Source organism: Sus scrofa, chromosome 14, assembly GCF_000003025.6.
Source record: "Sus scrofa isolate TJ Tabasco breed Duroc chromosome 14, Sscrofa11.1, whole genome shotgun sequence".
In the NCBI taxonomy this organism is placed as follows: domain Eukaryota; kingdom Metazoa; phylum Chordata; class Mammalia; order Artiodactyla; family Suidae; genus Sus; species Sus scrofa.
Genome location: NC_010456.5, coordinates 132,390,797 through 132,407,737, shown reverse-complemented (window position 1 = coordinate 132,407,737; position 16,941 = coordinate 132,390,797). Strand labels below are relative to the sequence as shown.

The 16,941-nt window shown below is 46.3% G+C and overlaps 1 protein-coding gene across 1 annotated transcript in view; it reads right to left on the bottom strand.

Moving 5' to 3' along the window:
* The window catches only part of LOC100519221 (deleted in malignant brain tumors 1 protein), an 89,034-nt gene that overhangs the window by 55,264 nt on the left and 16,829 nt on the right, over window positions 1–16,941 (bottom strand). The window contains 6 exon segments of the mRNA XM_021073717.1: window positions 1,556–1,746; window positions 5,777–5,815; window positions 5,937–5,958; window positions 6,424–6,495; window positions 6,620–6,937; window positions 16,597–16,929. Coding sequence (XP_020929376.1) covers window positions 1,556–1,746; window positions 5,777–5,815; window positions 5,937–5,958; window positions 6,424–6,495; window positions 6,620–6,937; window positions 16,597–16,929 — 975 coding nt within the window.

The following is a 16,941-nucleotide window of genomic DNA, read 5'->3' as shown; positions in this document are numbered from 1 at the left end:
CGACTGTTGCTCTCCTGCTTCCACTGCCAACGGGCATCACGCACTTGTGCGGGACACGCGTGGACAGAATCTCTCAGCTCTGGTGGCTCCCTCCATACGGGAAATGGGAAAACAAGAGAGAGGGCTCACACTGCGAGAGCACCAGCACCAGCACCAGGAGTGGGGAGAGAGAAAGAAATGAATGAGGAACAAGTCAACGGTGACCACGACTCACTGATTAGATGTGGGGTCCGGGAAACTGCCTCTGCAAACACAAGGGAGGCATCATCAGTACCTGTCTCATGCCAATCACGGCCACTTCCCCGATCCACCTGTGACCCTTTTCTCTGGGTTTTACAGCGTTTCCCCGAGGCTTTTGCTCAGGGAGCCCCTGGCACTTGCTAAGATTACAGGAGATGGAGGCCGACAGCATCCTGGACAAGGGGGATGCTAGAACTCTCCACCAGCTCAGCCTCTTTTCTCTTAGTGGCAAACAGTGCAGCACCCACCACTGGGTGACACTGGGACAACTTCTGAGCCTCTCTAGCCCCAGTTTCCTCCTCTGTGGAGCGGGAGGACACGTGGGTCTGCATACGCATTAAAGGAGACAGCGCATGTCAAGCGCCCAAATGTTGCCCGGCGTAAAACAGGCATTCAGTAAAGTCGGCTGTCACCTTGATCACTGACGCTGTGGCTACCTGACCGTGAGGGCACCGCGCTTCAGCAGAAGCCCCAGGCTTAGCTCTGTCTGCCTTTGCTCCGCTCACCGTATTCATCCGATCTCTGAGCTCACACTCTCCCTCCCTCCCCTGCTGCGTCCTCTCCATACCTGTCTGCTCACCACCTGGCCAGCTTTAAAGACAAGTCTGAGGTTGTTTCCTATGTTTTCCTTAATACTTATAAACGTACCCTGGTTTCTCTTTCCTAACGTCTTTTGCTGAGATGAATGCATGCATGAATCCAGTATATCCTGCTATATTCTACGTGTTTGCCTTAATCCACAATCTTCTATTTGTCCTCTAATTGTGTTACATGTTTGTCTTGAACTCCCTCCAGGTTGTACATGAGACTCTCTCAGGCTGGGGCATGTCGTCTACTGTAGATCCTAAAACATCCACCTAATACTGGGTTCAGAGCAACTTCAGAAACGACTTCCTAAAGGGCTGCCTTCAATGAGACGGTTCATAAAAAAATAAACAGCCTGTGACGAGGCTGCTAATTATTGAGCATTTACAAAGAGCCATCATCATGCTGAGTGGTTTTTTTTTTTTTTTCTTTTTTCCCCCAGCTGCATCTGTGGCATGCAGAACTCGCAGGGCCAGGGAGCAAACCCTTGCTACAGCAGTGACAATACTGGATCCTTAACCTACTGAGCCACCAGGGAACTCCAACGCTGAGTGCTTTATTGTGTCATTTCAGGTAACCCTCACAATAAACTTAGCAAGCGAGGCTCTCTTCTTCTGCCCATTACACAGGTATGGAACTGGGGCAGAGAGAGATCACATCTCTTGCCCAAGGTCCCCGAGCCCCCAGCATGACAGTCCAGCCCTGAACTCTTGCGCATAACCGTTCTTACCTCTGGTTTCAGAAAGATAATAAGCAATGAAGTTTTCCCCTGTGTTGTTGGAGCTTCGGAAATACACGACAGTCATGCAGTTGGAGGCGGACACGAAGGTGAGGTGGGTGCCGGAGCAGGCCCTCCCCAAGGACCTCGCCGAGGATGGAGGGCCGTCCAGGATTTCAAAGTACTCACTGGTGCAGTCAAGGCTGGGGAAACAAACGCCCAGGGTGCCTCTTAGTCTCCTCATCGGTGGATCTCAGAGGCAGACTCTACTTTGCAGCTATAAAGAGGCTGGGAACAGATCAAAAGCCTCTCATCATTCAAACACAGCCTAGATGCCTTTTATTATCCCACACTCTCTCTGAGAGCCACTGCCTGAGAGGATGGGTTCTTTGGTTTGTTTGTTTGTTTTTAGGGCCATACCCGCGGCACATGGAAGTCTCCAGGCTAGGGGTCAAATCGGAGTTGCAGCTGCCGGCCTACACCACAGCCACAGCAACTTGGGATCTGAGTCTCGTCTGCAACCTACACCACAGCTCACAGCAACACTGGATCCTTACACTCACCCACGGAGTGAGGCCAGGGATCAAACCCACATCCTCATGGATGCTAGTCGGGTTCGTTACCACTGAGCCACGATGGGAACTCCCAAGGGAATGGGGTTTTAACCAAAACAGGGAGAGGAGTCTGACACACTAGGTGTATCCCTGTTGTGGCTGTGAGCAGCCTGAGACTGCAGGGGACCTCAAAGCTAGGGGCCAAGGGCAAGGCCAGGTAAGAAGCCAGTCACTAGGACAGGGGTCCGGGGTCCAAACACCTTTATACAAGCTTCTGGCAGCCGACCTGCCCAGAGGGAGGTGCTCTACCAAACCCGATCAGCTTGCTCTGTAGGAGCCCTCTGTTCTGCTGTTCTTTACTGAAGTTTTGTCCAGAATGCTGGAAGCAGAAAACTATTTCCCTGCCTCAGCCTGAAGAGATGTCTGTTCCAAGTCCTATTTTGATTAACCAAAGTTCAAGAGTAATAAATAATTTAAATTGTTCCCGAAGGTTAATTTCCATAAGACATTCATCTACAAATGACAGCAACCTTGAGAGTGTACAATATTAAAACCTAAGTTTTCCTGATTTACTAGGTCTAAGGGTCTCCTGGAATTTACATCTTTAACCAGCAAGCTGGATACATACACACATATTCGCAATCTCTGCCCCCCCATCCCTGTGCAAAGCATAGAAGATGAATTTCATTTTAATTACAAATTTATGGAAACACACAACAACCAATCATATTTTTACACTAGTAACAAACATGTGGAAACCAAAACTAAAAAGAATATCATTTACAATCACTCCAAAAAAAGGGAAAAAACCCACCTACACAGATATCTAACACAACATGCACATGATTTGTATGCTAAAAGTGACAAACAGCTCATACAAAAAATAACAGCAAATGCTAGGTAGGATGTGGAGAAACTGGGTCTCATGTTGCTGGTGGGAAGGGACTTGGGAAAAGAGCTTGGCAAGTTCTTAAAAAGCTACATATGCACTTGCCATCCAACCAGCCCTTGGCCCCTCATCATTCACCCCAAAGAAACAAAATCTTCTGTTTATGCAAAAACCTCTACGTGACTGTTCACAGAAGATCTACATATAAGAGCAAAACTGCGAACAACCCAAGTCCTTCAGTGGAGGAACCAGTTAGATTCTGGTATCCATCCAGTGGGATACTTCTCAGCAGGGAAAAGGCACAAACTCTTGATACACGCAGCAGCCCGGATGGATCTCCGGGGCACTAAGCTGAGTGAGAAAAATGAACGTCCAAAGGGTACATACGGTAGGATCCCACAGACCTAACAGTCTCAAAAGGACAAACCATAAAGATGGAGAACAGGGAGTTCCCTTCGTGGCTCAGAAGTTAATGATCCCGACTAGGGGCCACGAGGATGTGGGTTCGATCCCTGGCCTTGCTCAGTGGGTTAAGGATCTGGCATCGCTGTGAGCTGTGGTGTAGGTCACAGATGTGGCTCGGATACCTTGTTGCTGTGGCTGTGCTATAGGCCGGCAGCTGTAGCTCCAATTGGACCCCTAGCCTGAGAACCTCCATATGCTGTGGGTGTGGCCCTAAAAAACAAACGAACAAACAAAAAAAAAGATGGAGAGCAGCTGGCTGGCTGGTGGGGACAGGCACGGGGATGGTTACAAATGTGAAGGCCAAAGTAGCCGTTCCTTTGTAGTAGTGAAACACACCACCTGCTTCTAGATTGTGGTAGTGTTTTCATGAATTTATACATGGGACAATGCACAGAGCCACACACATACATACACAAAAGTACATGAAAACAACTGCATGAGGTCAGTATTCCAGCCAACAGTATTGTAATAATGTGAATACTGAGTTTGGTGCTTCTGATATTGTTCTACAATTTATATACGATGCCACCGGGGGAGTGGGGTAAGGGGTACATGGACTCTTCTGTGTATTTTTATAATTTCTTGTCTATAATTACTTCAAACTAGAAACTTAAAAAAAAGACATAAAGGATTCTTATAGTTAAGAGAATCAAGCAAGGAAGTAAATGCTTGGAATTTTAAACTACACGGGGAACTTAAGGGATGGACTTTTGCCTTTTTCTTTTTAGGGCTGCACCTGCGGCATGTGGAAGTTTCCGGGCTAGGCGTCAAATTGGAGCTGCAGCTGCCAGCCTACACCACAGCCACGGCAATGGGGGGTCCAAGCTGCATCTGTGACCCAGGCCGCAGCTTATGACAAAGGCGGATCCTTAACCCACTGAGTGAGGCCGAGGATTGAACCTGTATCCTCAGGGACACTACGTTGGGCTCTTAAGCTGCTGAGCCATGACGGGAACTGCAAGCGACGTACTTCCGACTTACTTCAGATATGGGAATGCCAGCCGTATGCGATCAGATGTGTTTGCCTTAATTTCCCACACACATGTTATGCTGCTGTGCATTTCATTCTCAGGGGGATTCCTAATGGCTCCAGATGGGTCAGTAGTAACGCCGCCACACTGAGATTTTTCTACAAACACAAAGGTACTTTAGAAGTTTTCAGAGGTTGTATTGTTCACTTCACTAATTTTATAGTTCACCTCTTTTTTCCTAAAAAGGTTTCACTGGTCATTACTTTGCTGGGTGCGTCTTACAACGTAGCCAAAGTATCACTAGTCTAAAAACTCTTGTAAATTTAGGAAATTAGGGCATGAAGGTATGTGAGTTCTGCAGCACCGCTCACTTCTTTGGAGAATCGTGCCATTGACAGGTGCTTGTGGGGCAGGGCAGATTTTCAGCATCGGCCTGCATCTCTCCCCGGGGTACTCTCCAGTGCTGGGTCCTGCGGCTTTGATTTTGTCAGGTCATCAGCAGTAATGAGGAAACTGCTTCACCCTCACAATTAAGGCTGAGCTTACATGGAGCCTCTAGGTCTTCGAAGATGGCCGTGTCCCACTCACCGTCACTTGTAATTTATTAAAATTACTCTACTGAAAATTCTCTACTAAATGGAAAGAAGTTGCCCTGGAGTCATCCACCCTCCCCAACACTGATTTGTTCTGTGTCCACCTGTCTGTCCAACTGTCCATTTGCTTCTCCATCTGCTCGTCTGTTTGTCTATCCATCTGTCCAATGCTCAGTCCCCCAGCAGAGGTGGCAGCTGTGGCAATGGCTTTCGCCATCAGCTTTCCTGGCTGTGTAAGAATCGGACCTACGCTCACTTGGCTCTGGTCACTTGGCTTTGGCTCTTCCCTCGAAGGGCCAGCCAGGCTCTCTGGGCATTATATTACTTTAGCCTTCATCTCAAGTGGTGTTAAGAAAAGCTGAGTGGCGATTCTGAAGGCCCACGATATGGGCAAAGCTGGTGGGAAAAAAGTGGAAGATGAAAAAGAAAGGATGGAGAGGGACACAGATGGCCGGAGAGGGAGAAAGAAATGGTGCCTGTGGATGGCGTGTGGCTGTGCTAATGGTCACATGTTAGTGACCTTACTGTCACCGCCCTTCGCGTGTAGTGTCCACACTGGGAACCCGAGAGAGCTGGCGTCACTCGATTGGCTGGACTTGTTTCTTCGACTAACAGAAATGGAATTGGTACCGCGAGTTCCCTGGACATGTCACTCGGAACACAGGTCCAGAGCGGTAGCATTTTGCTTGATTTCCCTGGAGAATCACTTCAGGGCTTAGGCCAGATGATGATCAGGACAGTCAAGGACATTCAAGTCTCACCTGCAGCCACCGTCCCTGCCATGGCAGTCAAGGGGTGACCTGTCAAACACACAAAGGACACAGGATTGTCAGCCAGCACCGAGATCCACACACCCACACGAGGAGCCTCCCAGGAGCTGATAACAGACATGCTGCCAGGGCCCCTCCCAGGACCACTGACCAGTCTCCGGGGATGAGGGATGCTTGTGTGGGGAGGAAAGGAGCAGTGATCCAGGTGCTGATGCATTGTCTTACACACACACACACATTTAATTTGGGAGTTTAAGAAAACTAAAGAAGTGAAATTCTGGCTCCGACAGCCAATTCCAGTGACCCAAGGGTTGGAGGTTGTGAGGCTTGGATGTAAGAACAGGAAGAGGCACTGACTGACTCTTCCTCTGACCTGCTGCTGCTCAGAGATGGTGAGTCAGGGTTTGAGGATGCTGTGGCTCCTCTGCCACCAACACCTCTCCTGCCAGTGACACTCGGCCCAGAACTTCCTATCGGAGGTTTTCTACATACATAAAAGGGGGCGATTCACAGTGCAGTCTAGGGGGTGGAGCCCTCTGAAGCTGTGCAGTGGAAGACCCTGCAATCTTGGTCTAAGAAGGGAACATTCTAGTGAGACATACTACAAAGCAAAAGAACCGAGCAAAGAATGGACTGACCGGACAGTGCGTACGGAGGGGTGGCGGCTTCAGGCTCTGTGGTTGGAGCTGGGCCTGTTGAACCATCAGCACCTAATGGCCAGAAGAAATCCACATGCTAAGGTCTACAGGGACAAAGTTCCCTCTGAAAACAATTATGGGGAAATGCCCAAAGGAAACAAAGACATGACCTCTTGCTAAGGAAACAGCCCCTCACCTGCACAGATGACGCTGGCGTCCTCCAGGTGCCCGCAGTTGTGCCCGGCCCCGCCCCTTGGCACGCACTGCCCCAGGTGGCTCTCGCTGCCCAGACACTGCACATCGTCCAGCACGATCTTCCCAGAGCCTGCCCCAAAGTGCGCTCCCGTGGGGGCCGCCACGGCCTGGCCACACTGCAGCTGGCGGCACACGACGGTGGCCTCGGCCAGGTCCCAGAGGTCGTCACACACGGTCCCCCACGTGCCCTGGACGAGAACCTCCACGCGGCCTGAGCACCTCCCCGTGCCATCCACCAGCCTCACGGCCATCCAGGCCCCTGAAAAGGAAGAAGGAGGACACTTGGGGACTGACCTTCCCGCCTCTGGAAGGCTCCCTTGGCCCTTTTAAATCTCCAGGTGGTCACAGCCCTGTGTTACAATCATGCAAGATCACACTGTCCACAGGCACCCAACACAGAAAGAAGAGCCAGAATCATCTTCAGTTTCAAGGCCCTTCAGTGAGACTTCAGCCCCCTTCTAATGGTGAAAATCTCTTTATAGAATTTCCAGAATCCCTAGGGTCTCCTAGAAACAACCTGTGTTATTCCCTCGCCATGCACAGGGATAGAAATATGAGAGGTCAGTACATATAATGGGATATGAAACAAGATTATCTGTAGGCAGATCATAGCCAAACAGACCCCCTGTCATCCAGAGGATGCCAGTCTTAGAGCAACTTGGTCCCTCTGTCCCATAAGTCGTAATGGCTTCTCTATGTAAAGGAGTCTGAAGACAGGAGCTAACAGCGGTTGTTTGGGAGTTTAGGGCCAGAGCCTCAGAGAGTCACTAACTTCACCACTTCTCTCTTTTTACAGCCCCCTGTGGTGGGGGATGGGTTCCCATTTTATGGATGAAGAAACTGAGACTCAGAGGGGTGAAGAGCATTGCTCTGCATCCCGAGGCGTGTACGTGGGCTGCCTCCCACTGTGCCTGGGGTTGCCCTCCGACGTGGAGAAACGCCTCTCTCCACACTACCCATCAGCCCTTAATTTCTCAGCCATACCTGCGGGTGGAGGTGTCGAGGCCTCAGAGGCTGTGGTCAGTGAAGGCTCTGAGAAACTGTCAGCTAGAAGGGACAACAAAGCTAGGTCACCGCCAGCCAGTACAGTGGAAAGAATCAAAGTACACTGCTGGAAGGACTCATTTTAAGACCCTTCTGAAAGCATTCTGTTTTCTTTTGATTTATCTAAGTAGGGCACCATCACCATCAAACAAGATTGTTTAATTTATTTATTATATATTCATGGTAAACTTGTGTGTGTGTGTTTTTAGGGCCATACCCTCGGCATATGGAAGTTCCCAGGCCAAGGGTCCAATCGGAGCTGTAGATGCTGGCCTACACCACAGCCACAACAATGTGGGATCCAAGCCGTGTCTGTGACCTAGACCACAGCTCACGGCAACGCCGGATCCTTAACCCACTGAGCGAGGCCACGGATCGAACTCGCGTCCTCATGGATACTAGTTGGGCTCGTTAACCGCTGAGCCACGATGGGAACTCCTGTTCACGGTAAACTTATCCTTAAATCCTTGGCTCAGTAGAAATAAATTGTTTTTAAAAATAGAAGATAAATTTAAGAACATCAAAAAAACCCACTTAGAACAATTCTTGACATAAAAAAATAAATAAGATACAAGGGTATACTGTACAGCACAGGGAAAGATAGCCATTATTTTGTAATAAATTTGAATACAGTAAATTTATTTTTAAAAAATCACTATTTTATACCCCTGAAACTAATACAATTTTTTCTTTAGCCCTCTAAGTTATCTTTCTTTAAGTTTTATTGACGTATAGTTGATTTCCAAGGTTGGGATAATTTCTTGTAAGAGTCATTTTGGACTTCTAACCTCCATGATTAATTGTAAGATGGGACATGTGTCTTTTATTTTTTGAGTCCTTATGTTTTTTTTAAATTTATTTTTTTCATTTTTTATTTTACTTTTTAATTTTTAAAAATTTTTTGGTCTTTTTTTGTTTTTTTTTTAGGGCCACACCAGTGGCATATGGAGGTTCCCAGGCTAGGGGTCAAATTGGAGCTGTTGCTGCCAACCTACACCACAGCCGCAGCAACGTGGGATCCGAGCCGTGTCTGCAACCTACACCACAGTTCATGGCAACGCCGGATCCTTAACCCACTGAGCGAGGCCAGGGATCAAACCAGTAACCTCATGGTTCCTAGTTGGATTCATATCCGCTGCGCCACGACGGGAACTCCTTTTTTTTTCATTTTTTAAAAGTTCTATTGAAGTATAATTGATTTACAATGTTGTGATCATTAATACATTTGTCCTAGTTTAAAAATTTTTTATTATAGTTGATAATATAATATTGTTAATCAACTCTAATTAAAATAAAGAACCAGAAAAAACCTTAAGAACATCATATTTAAGAGAATGTAAAGGAAATGAAGGCAGCCTTTATGAATTAATAATGCTGTGTGCCGTCATTTATTTTAAAATAGTCAGTGCAAAGAAAGTGAGACAGAATGTCTGCATTTCAAAGGCTTTTAACTCAGTCAGAAGCTAGAATAAATGCCCAAGTAATTATCATCTGAAGTGGATTACGAGGGACGTCAACAGAAAAGCTTCAAATACAGAGACTATGTCTCCTTGTGGCGACCAGAGGAAGCTACCTGCAGAAGGGGAGCCGGGAAGACACCATAGGACTTCAGCAGGTGGAAGGGGCAGGGAGAGCTGGCTGCAGGCAGCACGGGTCCTGAAGAATAGCAACCCAGATTTACATACTCAGGGAGATGAGGTCCTACGTTGTTTTAATTTGATTAGAATTCTGTGGTAGCATATGCATTAATCCCACACACCTGGGGTCCCCATTTCGCTTAATCATATGACACAGAGAACTTCCAAAGAGAGGGTACATGAAGAAAAGGGGTCAAGTGCATTTCATAAGCATGACTTTTGGTGGGGATTTTATAGGGTTATACATTAAAGGCTTCTAGATATCTTGTAGTAAAGAAACCTGTTTAACTTGTTTAATGCAATGTTCCCTAAATTCATGAGACCATAGAATCTGTGTGTGTGTCTGTGTGTGGAGTGGGGGGAGGGAGATTCATCTTAACATCTTGTGGCACTAGTGGTTCTGAGAGTTCATATAAAAAATAAACATCTTTATTTGAGTACCTCAAAGATCCTGGTAGGGGTAGAGACTCCTAGCAACGTTTTTTTTTTTTTTTTTTTTTTTTTTTTAAACACTAAATTTCCATGTTTGTTCTTATTTCTAGAAATATGAAGTTACTTGTAAACTTGAATAAGTACACAGAATATAAGTTTTGATGTTAACTTTAAAAAGCTGCATATTTTTGTACCTATTGGTGTCTGCTCTTCCCCAGAGGTGATGGGGGCAACCGTTACTTCAGCAGCTACAGAGAAAAGAAAACATCGATTGGTGATGAGTATACAGAACGCATGAACAGTTAACGCAAAGAAGCAAACTAAAGCTGAATGGGGGAGAGCTAGCCAGCCCTCGAAACCGGAGTCTGGTATCTTGTGAAACACAAGAAGGCACGTCTAAAGGGCTGAGTGAATGTCCAGCCTGAAGACCTGATCGCCAAGTCTGGGATGTCTTAGTCCACCACATACTACATACAAAAGAGCATCGGTTTCCTGATCTATAAAACTGGGAGTCAAATCTCTAAGACAAGAATGAGGTTCATAAACTAAGAAGTAAACGAAAGGTGATCTTAATATCCTCAATTCAATTATTTCATTATTGGGGGGAAAATGAACACACTAGCCACAAAATAAATACTGAAATAGAAAATTTAAAAAATACCTTTCACAACGGCATCAAAAACTACAGAATTCTTATGATAAGTCCAATAAACAAGAGCAAAATTTGCAGGTGGAAAAATACACAATACTGATGAGACAAAGACCTAAGCAAATGAGGAGATACTCTCTGCAGATGGATCAGAAAACTCAATCCTGTTACAATGCCAATTTCCCCCAAATTTATACACAGACTTAATGCAATCCACATGGATAATCCCAGCAGACATTTTTTTTGTACAAATGGAGAAGTTGGTTCTAAAATTTTATATTTCAGAAAGACAAAGAAGGAGTTCCCTTTGTGGTACAGTGGAAACAAACCTGACTAGGAACCATGAGGTTGAGGGTTCCATCCCTGGCCTCGCTCAGTAGGTTAAGGATCTGGCGTTGCAGACGCAGCTTGGATCCTGAGTTGCTGTGGCTGTGGTGTAGGCCGGCAGCTGTAGCTCCGATTTGACCCCTAACCTGGGAACTTCCATATGCCATAGGTGTGGCCCTAAAAAGACCAAAAAAAAAAAAAAAAAGAAAAAGAAAAAAAGAAAGAAAGAAAGAAAAGTAAGAAAAAGAACTAGCTTAGCCAAAAAAAAAAAAAAAATATATATATATATATATATATATATATATATATATATATATATATATATTTTGTCCTTTTAGGGCCGCATACATGGCATATGGAGGTTCCCAGGCTAGGGGTCTAATCAGAGCTGTAGCCACCAGCCTACCCCACAGCCACAGCAATGCCAGATCAGAGCTGCATCTGCAACCTACACCGCAGCTCACGGCAACACCAGATCCTTAACCCACTGAGCACGGCCAGGGATCAAACCCGCAACCTCATGGTTCCTAGTAGGATTTGTTTCCACTGCGACACGAAGGAAACTCCAGCCAAAATAATTTTTTAAAAGAGGGAAAAAGAACAAACTCAGAGCACTGGTGTTACCTGATTTCAAGATTACCCTAAAGCTGCAGTAATCAAGACAGTGTGATGTGGGCAGGAGCACTGTCATATAAATCAGTGGAACAAAAGGGAATTTAGAAATAGACTCATATATTAATGGTTTTTTTATTTTTGACAAAAGTGCCAAGGTATTTCAGTGGAGTTAGAAGCGTCTTTTCAACAAAACAGCACTGGGATGATTAGACATTTCTATGTAAAAAAAATCCTTTGATCCATATTTTGAACCATGTTTAAAAAACAACAAAAATGAATTAACAGAGTTAAGAGAAAAACCTATAACTATAAAACTTCTATAAGAAAACAGGAGAAAATACATGAGATATTTGGTTACATGAAGATTCCTTAGATAAAACACAAAAGTATAGCTCATTAAAGAAAAAACCTGGTAAACTAGACTTTATTAAAATTAAAATTTAAATTTTCTGCTCTTCTAAAAACACTTAAGAAAATGAAGATAGGTCACAGGCTGGGAAAAATATCTGCAAAGCACGTAACTAAGAAGATACTTGTTTCCAGACTATATAAAGACCTGTCTTAGAACACAGTAAGACAACCCAGCTTAAAATGAAAAGAATAAAAGACTTGAACAGACACTTCACCAAAGAAGAGATGCAAATAAGATATGAAAATGTCAGTATCATCAGTCATTAGGGAAAGGCGAATTAAAACCGCAAAGAGATACCACTACCTCATTAGAGACGAGACTACAATGACCAGACAAAACCCAGATAATCCAAAGTGTTGACAAAGATGCTGAGCAACTGTAACTCTCAAGCATTGCTGATGGGAATGCAAAATGCAACAGTGGCTTTGGAAAACTGTTTGCAACTTGTCTGTGAATGTTTTTAACAACTTAATAAGAGTCAAAAATTGGAAATAAATTCAATATCCATCAAGTGATAAATGGATAAACAAATTCTGGTACATCCAGGTACTGGAATACTACTCAGCAATTAAAAAGAATGGATGCCTGATACATGGAATTAAATGGATGAATCTCAAAAATATTATGCTAAGTAAGGAAGCTCAGCACAAAATACTGTATATTATTTTAATATGTTATATAATATTCTGGCATGACAAACCTATAGAAACAGCAATCGTATTGCTTGTTGCCAGGGTCTGAAGGTCAGGAGAGGGGACTGACTATGAAGGGGCAAGAGGGAACTTTTAAGGTAATGGAAACGTAATATATCTTAAGAGTGGTAATGGTTACACGACTAATCATTTAGCGAAATTCTCTGAGCTACACGATGATTTTCACTATAGGTTAATTATATCCTGATAGACCTAACTTTTTAAAAAGAGATAACTCTGACTGAATACAAACAATGGACTGGAGCGTTGGGTGCCTGTTGGCAGGGGAGTCAGGAGAAGTCCAAGTTCATCCAAGTGGGAAGAGGTGATGAAAATTTGGATGAGGACAGTGGCTGACAGATGAAGAGCAGGCCATGAATGCCACTTCAGACTCCTAGCTATACACAAAAAAATTATTCATCCAAAGACACTTGTTTATTTGCAAAATACTAGATATCCAAATGTTTGCATAAATCTTAAAAATTTACTTAAATATTCTTGCTTGGATGTTTACCTTTGAATACATATAACCATAAAAACACATAAATTAAAAACAACCAAGGAAGTGACTCACAAATAAAAAGTTCAACTTACCAGATAGACTAGTTTTTGTTGATAATGGTGATGACAGGTGTGTTGGTAACAGTGATGCTGATAATGATGGTACTGACCATGACAATGGTGACGATGGTGCTGAGGATACCAGTGGTGGTGATGGTGATGTCAGCAAAGGTGATGAGGACAATGGTGGTGATGGTGCTAAGGATACCAGTGGTGATGATGGTGATGAGGATACTAGTGGTGGTGATGGTGCTGAGGATACCAGTGGCAATGATGGTGATGAGGATACCAGTGGTGATGATGGTGATGAGGACAACGGCAATGATGGTGATGAGGATACCAGTGGTGGTGATGGTGATGAGGACAACGGCAATGATGGTGATGAGGATAACATTGCTGGTGATGGTGATGAGGATACCAGTGGTGGTGAAGGTGATGAGGACAATGGTGATGATGGTGCTGAGGATACCAGTGGTGGTGATGGTGATGTCGACAAAGGTGATGATGGTGCTGAGGATACCAGCGGTGGTGATGGTGATGATGGTACTGAGGACACTAGCAGTGGTGATGGTGATGATGACAATGGCAATGATGGTGCTGAGGATACCAGTGGTGGTGATGGTGATGTCGACAAAGGTGATGGTGCTGAGGATACCAGTGGTGGTGATGGTGATGATGGTGCTGAGGACACCAGCAGTGGTGATGGTGATGATGACAATGGCAATGATGGTGCTGAGGATACCAGTGGTGGTGATGGTGATGTCAACAAAGGTGATGATGGTGCTGAGGATACCAGTGGTGGTGATGGTGATGATGACAATGGTGGTGATGGTGCTGAGGATACCAGAGGTGATGATGGTGATGACGACAATGGTGATGATGGTGCTGAGGATACCAGCGGTGGTGATGGTGACGATGGTGCTGAGGATACCAGTGGTGGTGATGGTGATGACGACAAAGGTGATGATGGTGCTGAGGATACCAGCGGTGGTGATGGTGATGATGGTGCTGAGGATACCAGTGGTGATGATGGTGACGATGGTGCTGAGGATACCAGTGGTGATGATGGTGATGAGGACAATGGTGATGATGGTGCTGAGGATACCAGCAGTGGTGATGGTGACGATGGTGCTGAGGATACCAGTGGTGACGATGGTGATGAGGACAATGGTGATGACGGTGCTGAGGACAATGGTGGTGATGAGGATACCAGTGGTGACGATGGTGATGAGGACAATGGTGATGACGGTGCTGAGGACAATGGTGGTGATGAGGATACCAGTGGTGGTGAAGGTGATGAGGACAATGGTGATGATGGTATTGAGGATAACAGTGGTGATGATGGTGGTGAGGATACCAGTGGTGATGATGGTGACGATGGTGCTGAGGATACCAGCGGTGGTGATGGTGACGATGGTGCTGAGGATACCAGCGGTGGTGATGGTGACGATGGTGCTGAGGATATCAGTGGTGACGATGGTGATGAGGACAATGGTGATGATGGTGCTGAGGATACCAGTGGTGATGATGGTGCTGAGGATACCAGTGGTGATGATGGTGCTGAGGATACCAGCGGTGGTGATGGTGACGATGGTGCTGAGGATACCAGCGGTGGTGATGGTGACGATGGTGCTGAGGATACCAGTGGTGATGATGGTGATGAGGACAATGGTGATGATGGTGCTGAGGATACCAGCGGTGGTGATGGTGACGATGGTGCTGAGGATACCAGCGGTGGTGATGGTGACGATGGTGCTGAGGATACCAGTGGTGATGATGGTGATGAGGACAATGGTGATGATGGTGCTGAGGATACCAGCGGTGGTGATGGTGCTGAGGATACCAGCGGTGGTGATGGTGACGATGGTGCTGAGGATACCAGTGGTGACGATGGTGATGAGGACAATGGTGATGATGGTGCTGAGGATACCAGCGGTGGTGATGGTGACGATGGTGCTGAGGATACCAGTGGTGACGATGGTGATGAGGACAATGGTGGTGATGAGGATACCAGTGGTGGTGAAGGTGATGAGGACAATGGTGATGATGGTATTGAGGATAACAGTGGTGATGATGGTGACAACAATGATGACAATGATGGTGATAATGGTGATAAGAGTAATGATGATGATGACAATGATGGTGGTGGTGACAATGGTGACAAAGATGATGGTGACGAGGATGATGATGAAGATGATAATTCTGCTTCTATTTATTAGGATAAGAAAGATTCCTTCTGTATTTTGTTTTCAGACAGTGGCTTTCAAAGTGTTGTTCCCAGACCAGCAGCATAACCATCCCGGACTTGGAAACGCAAATTCTCACATACCACCCTACTGATTCAGAAACTTTGTGGGTATAGCCCAGCAGTCTGTGTTTTAATAAACCCTCTGAGTAGTTCTGATGCACATTAAAGTTTTTTTTTAAATGCTGCTTTAGGAATTCCTGTCGTGGCTCAGTGGTTAACCAATCCAACTAGGAACTATGAGGTTGCATGTTCGATCCCTGGCCTTGCTCAGTGGGTTAAGGATCCGGTGTTGCCATGAGCTGTGGTGTAGGTCACAGACATGGCTCGGATCCTGCATTGCTGTGGCTCTGGCGTAGTCTGGTGGCTACAGCTCTGATTAGACCCCTAGCCTGGGAACCTCCATATGCTGTGGGAGTGGCCTTAGAAATGGCAAAAAGACAAAAAACAAAAAAACCCCCGCTGCTTTAGAATAAAAAGAAATGACTGAAATGGTCCCATGGTTTTTCCTAGTGGCAGAAGTACTCTAAAACTGCCTCAGTCTAAAGTTTCAACTGGTGCCATTCTTTGGCTATAAGGAAGGATCAAGCCTCACAAACTCCAGGGGGAAAGTGGTAATTTTCTCTCAAATAAGTGATTTGTGAAGACTAGCGAGCACAGTCATAGAAACTATATCCTAAAGTCAATGACTTAACTACACTCCTTCAACGGCCCTGGACACCTGTGGCCGTCTGCTCATTGAGTTCTGACTGGGGAAGATTTTTGCACCATGTGATAGGGTAGGTGGCTAACTTGCTGATGTGGCACCTCAGGGCAGAGCTCTCCACCAAGCCACCCCTAAATGGTGCCTGGAACCTGCCCTCTGGCAGCTGCTCAGAAGAGAGGCCATTCAGGCCAGGATTAGCATGTTTGGGGGGAGGAGAGGAGGTCAGCACTGCACGTGTCTGTGTTCTAACTTCCATCTGTTACGTGGCTTGGACTATGGACTAGGAAACCTTTGAGGCTTTAGGGGATATGGACCAAGCAAACCAGCCTCTGCAAACTGCCTAAAGCTTGACTGAACACAGGCATTTGCATTCCATTGCTATCACACGGAATGGACATTAGCCTGATGGAACCAGGAGGTGGTCGAATGGGACACAGAAAGAGCCCAAATCAGTATTACCTGGAAGGGAGGGCCTGGGGTTAGAGAACCCATTAGTTGAAGAGAGGAAACCACCAGACACCCCTGCCTCTGGGAGGAGGCCCTGGCCTCGCTGCTTATTCTCTGGAGTGACCCCTTCTGCCCACCAGCCGTTTAAAACTCGCAGCCCCCTCACCCGAGCAGATGGCTCCGGCATCCTCCTCGTGTCCACAGTTGTGAGTGAACCAGGCGTCGTGGGCACACAGGGCCAGGTGGCTCTCCTCGCCGCTGCAGTGCACACTGTCCAGGAGGATCTTTCCAAGGCCTGGGCCGAAGTGGGCGCCCGGGGGCGCGGACACTGCCGGGCCGCACCCAAGCTGCCTGCACACGACCTGCGCCTCCTCCAGGCCCCAGCCGTCATCACACACCGACCCCCAGGTGCCCTGGTAGGAAACCTCCACCCGCCCAGAGCATCTTCCTGGGCCATCCACCAGCCTCAGCCCGGGCTTGGCTTCTGAGGAAAGAA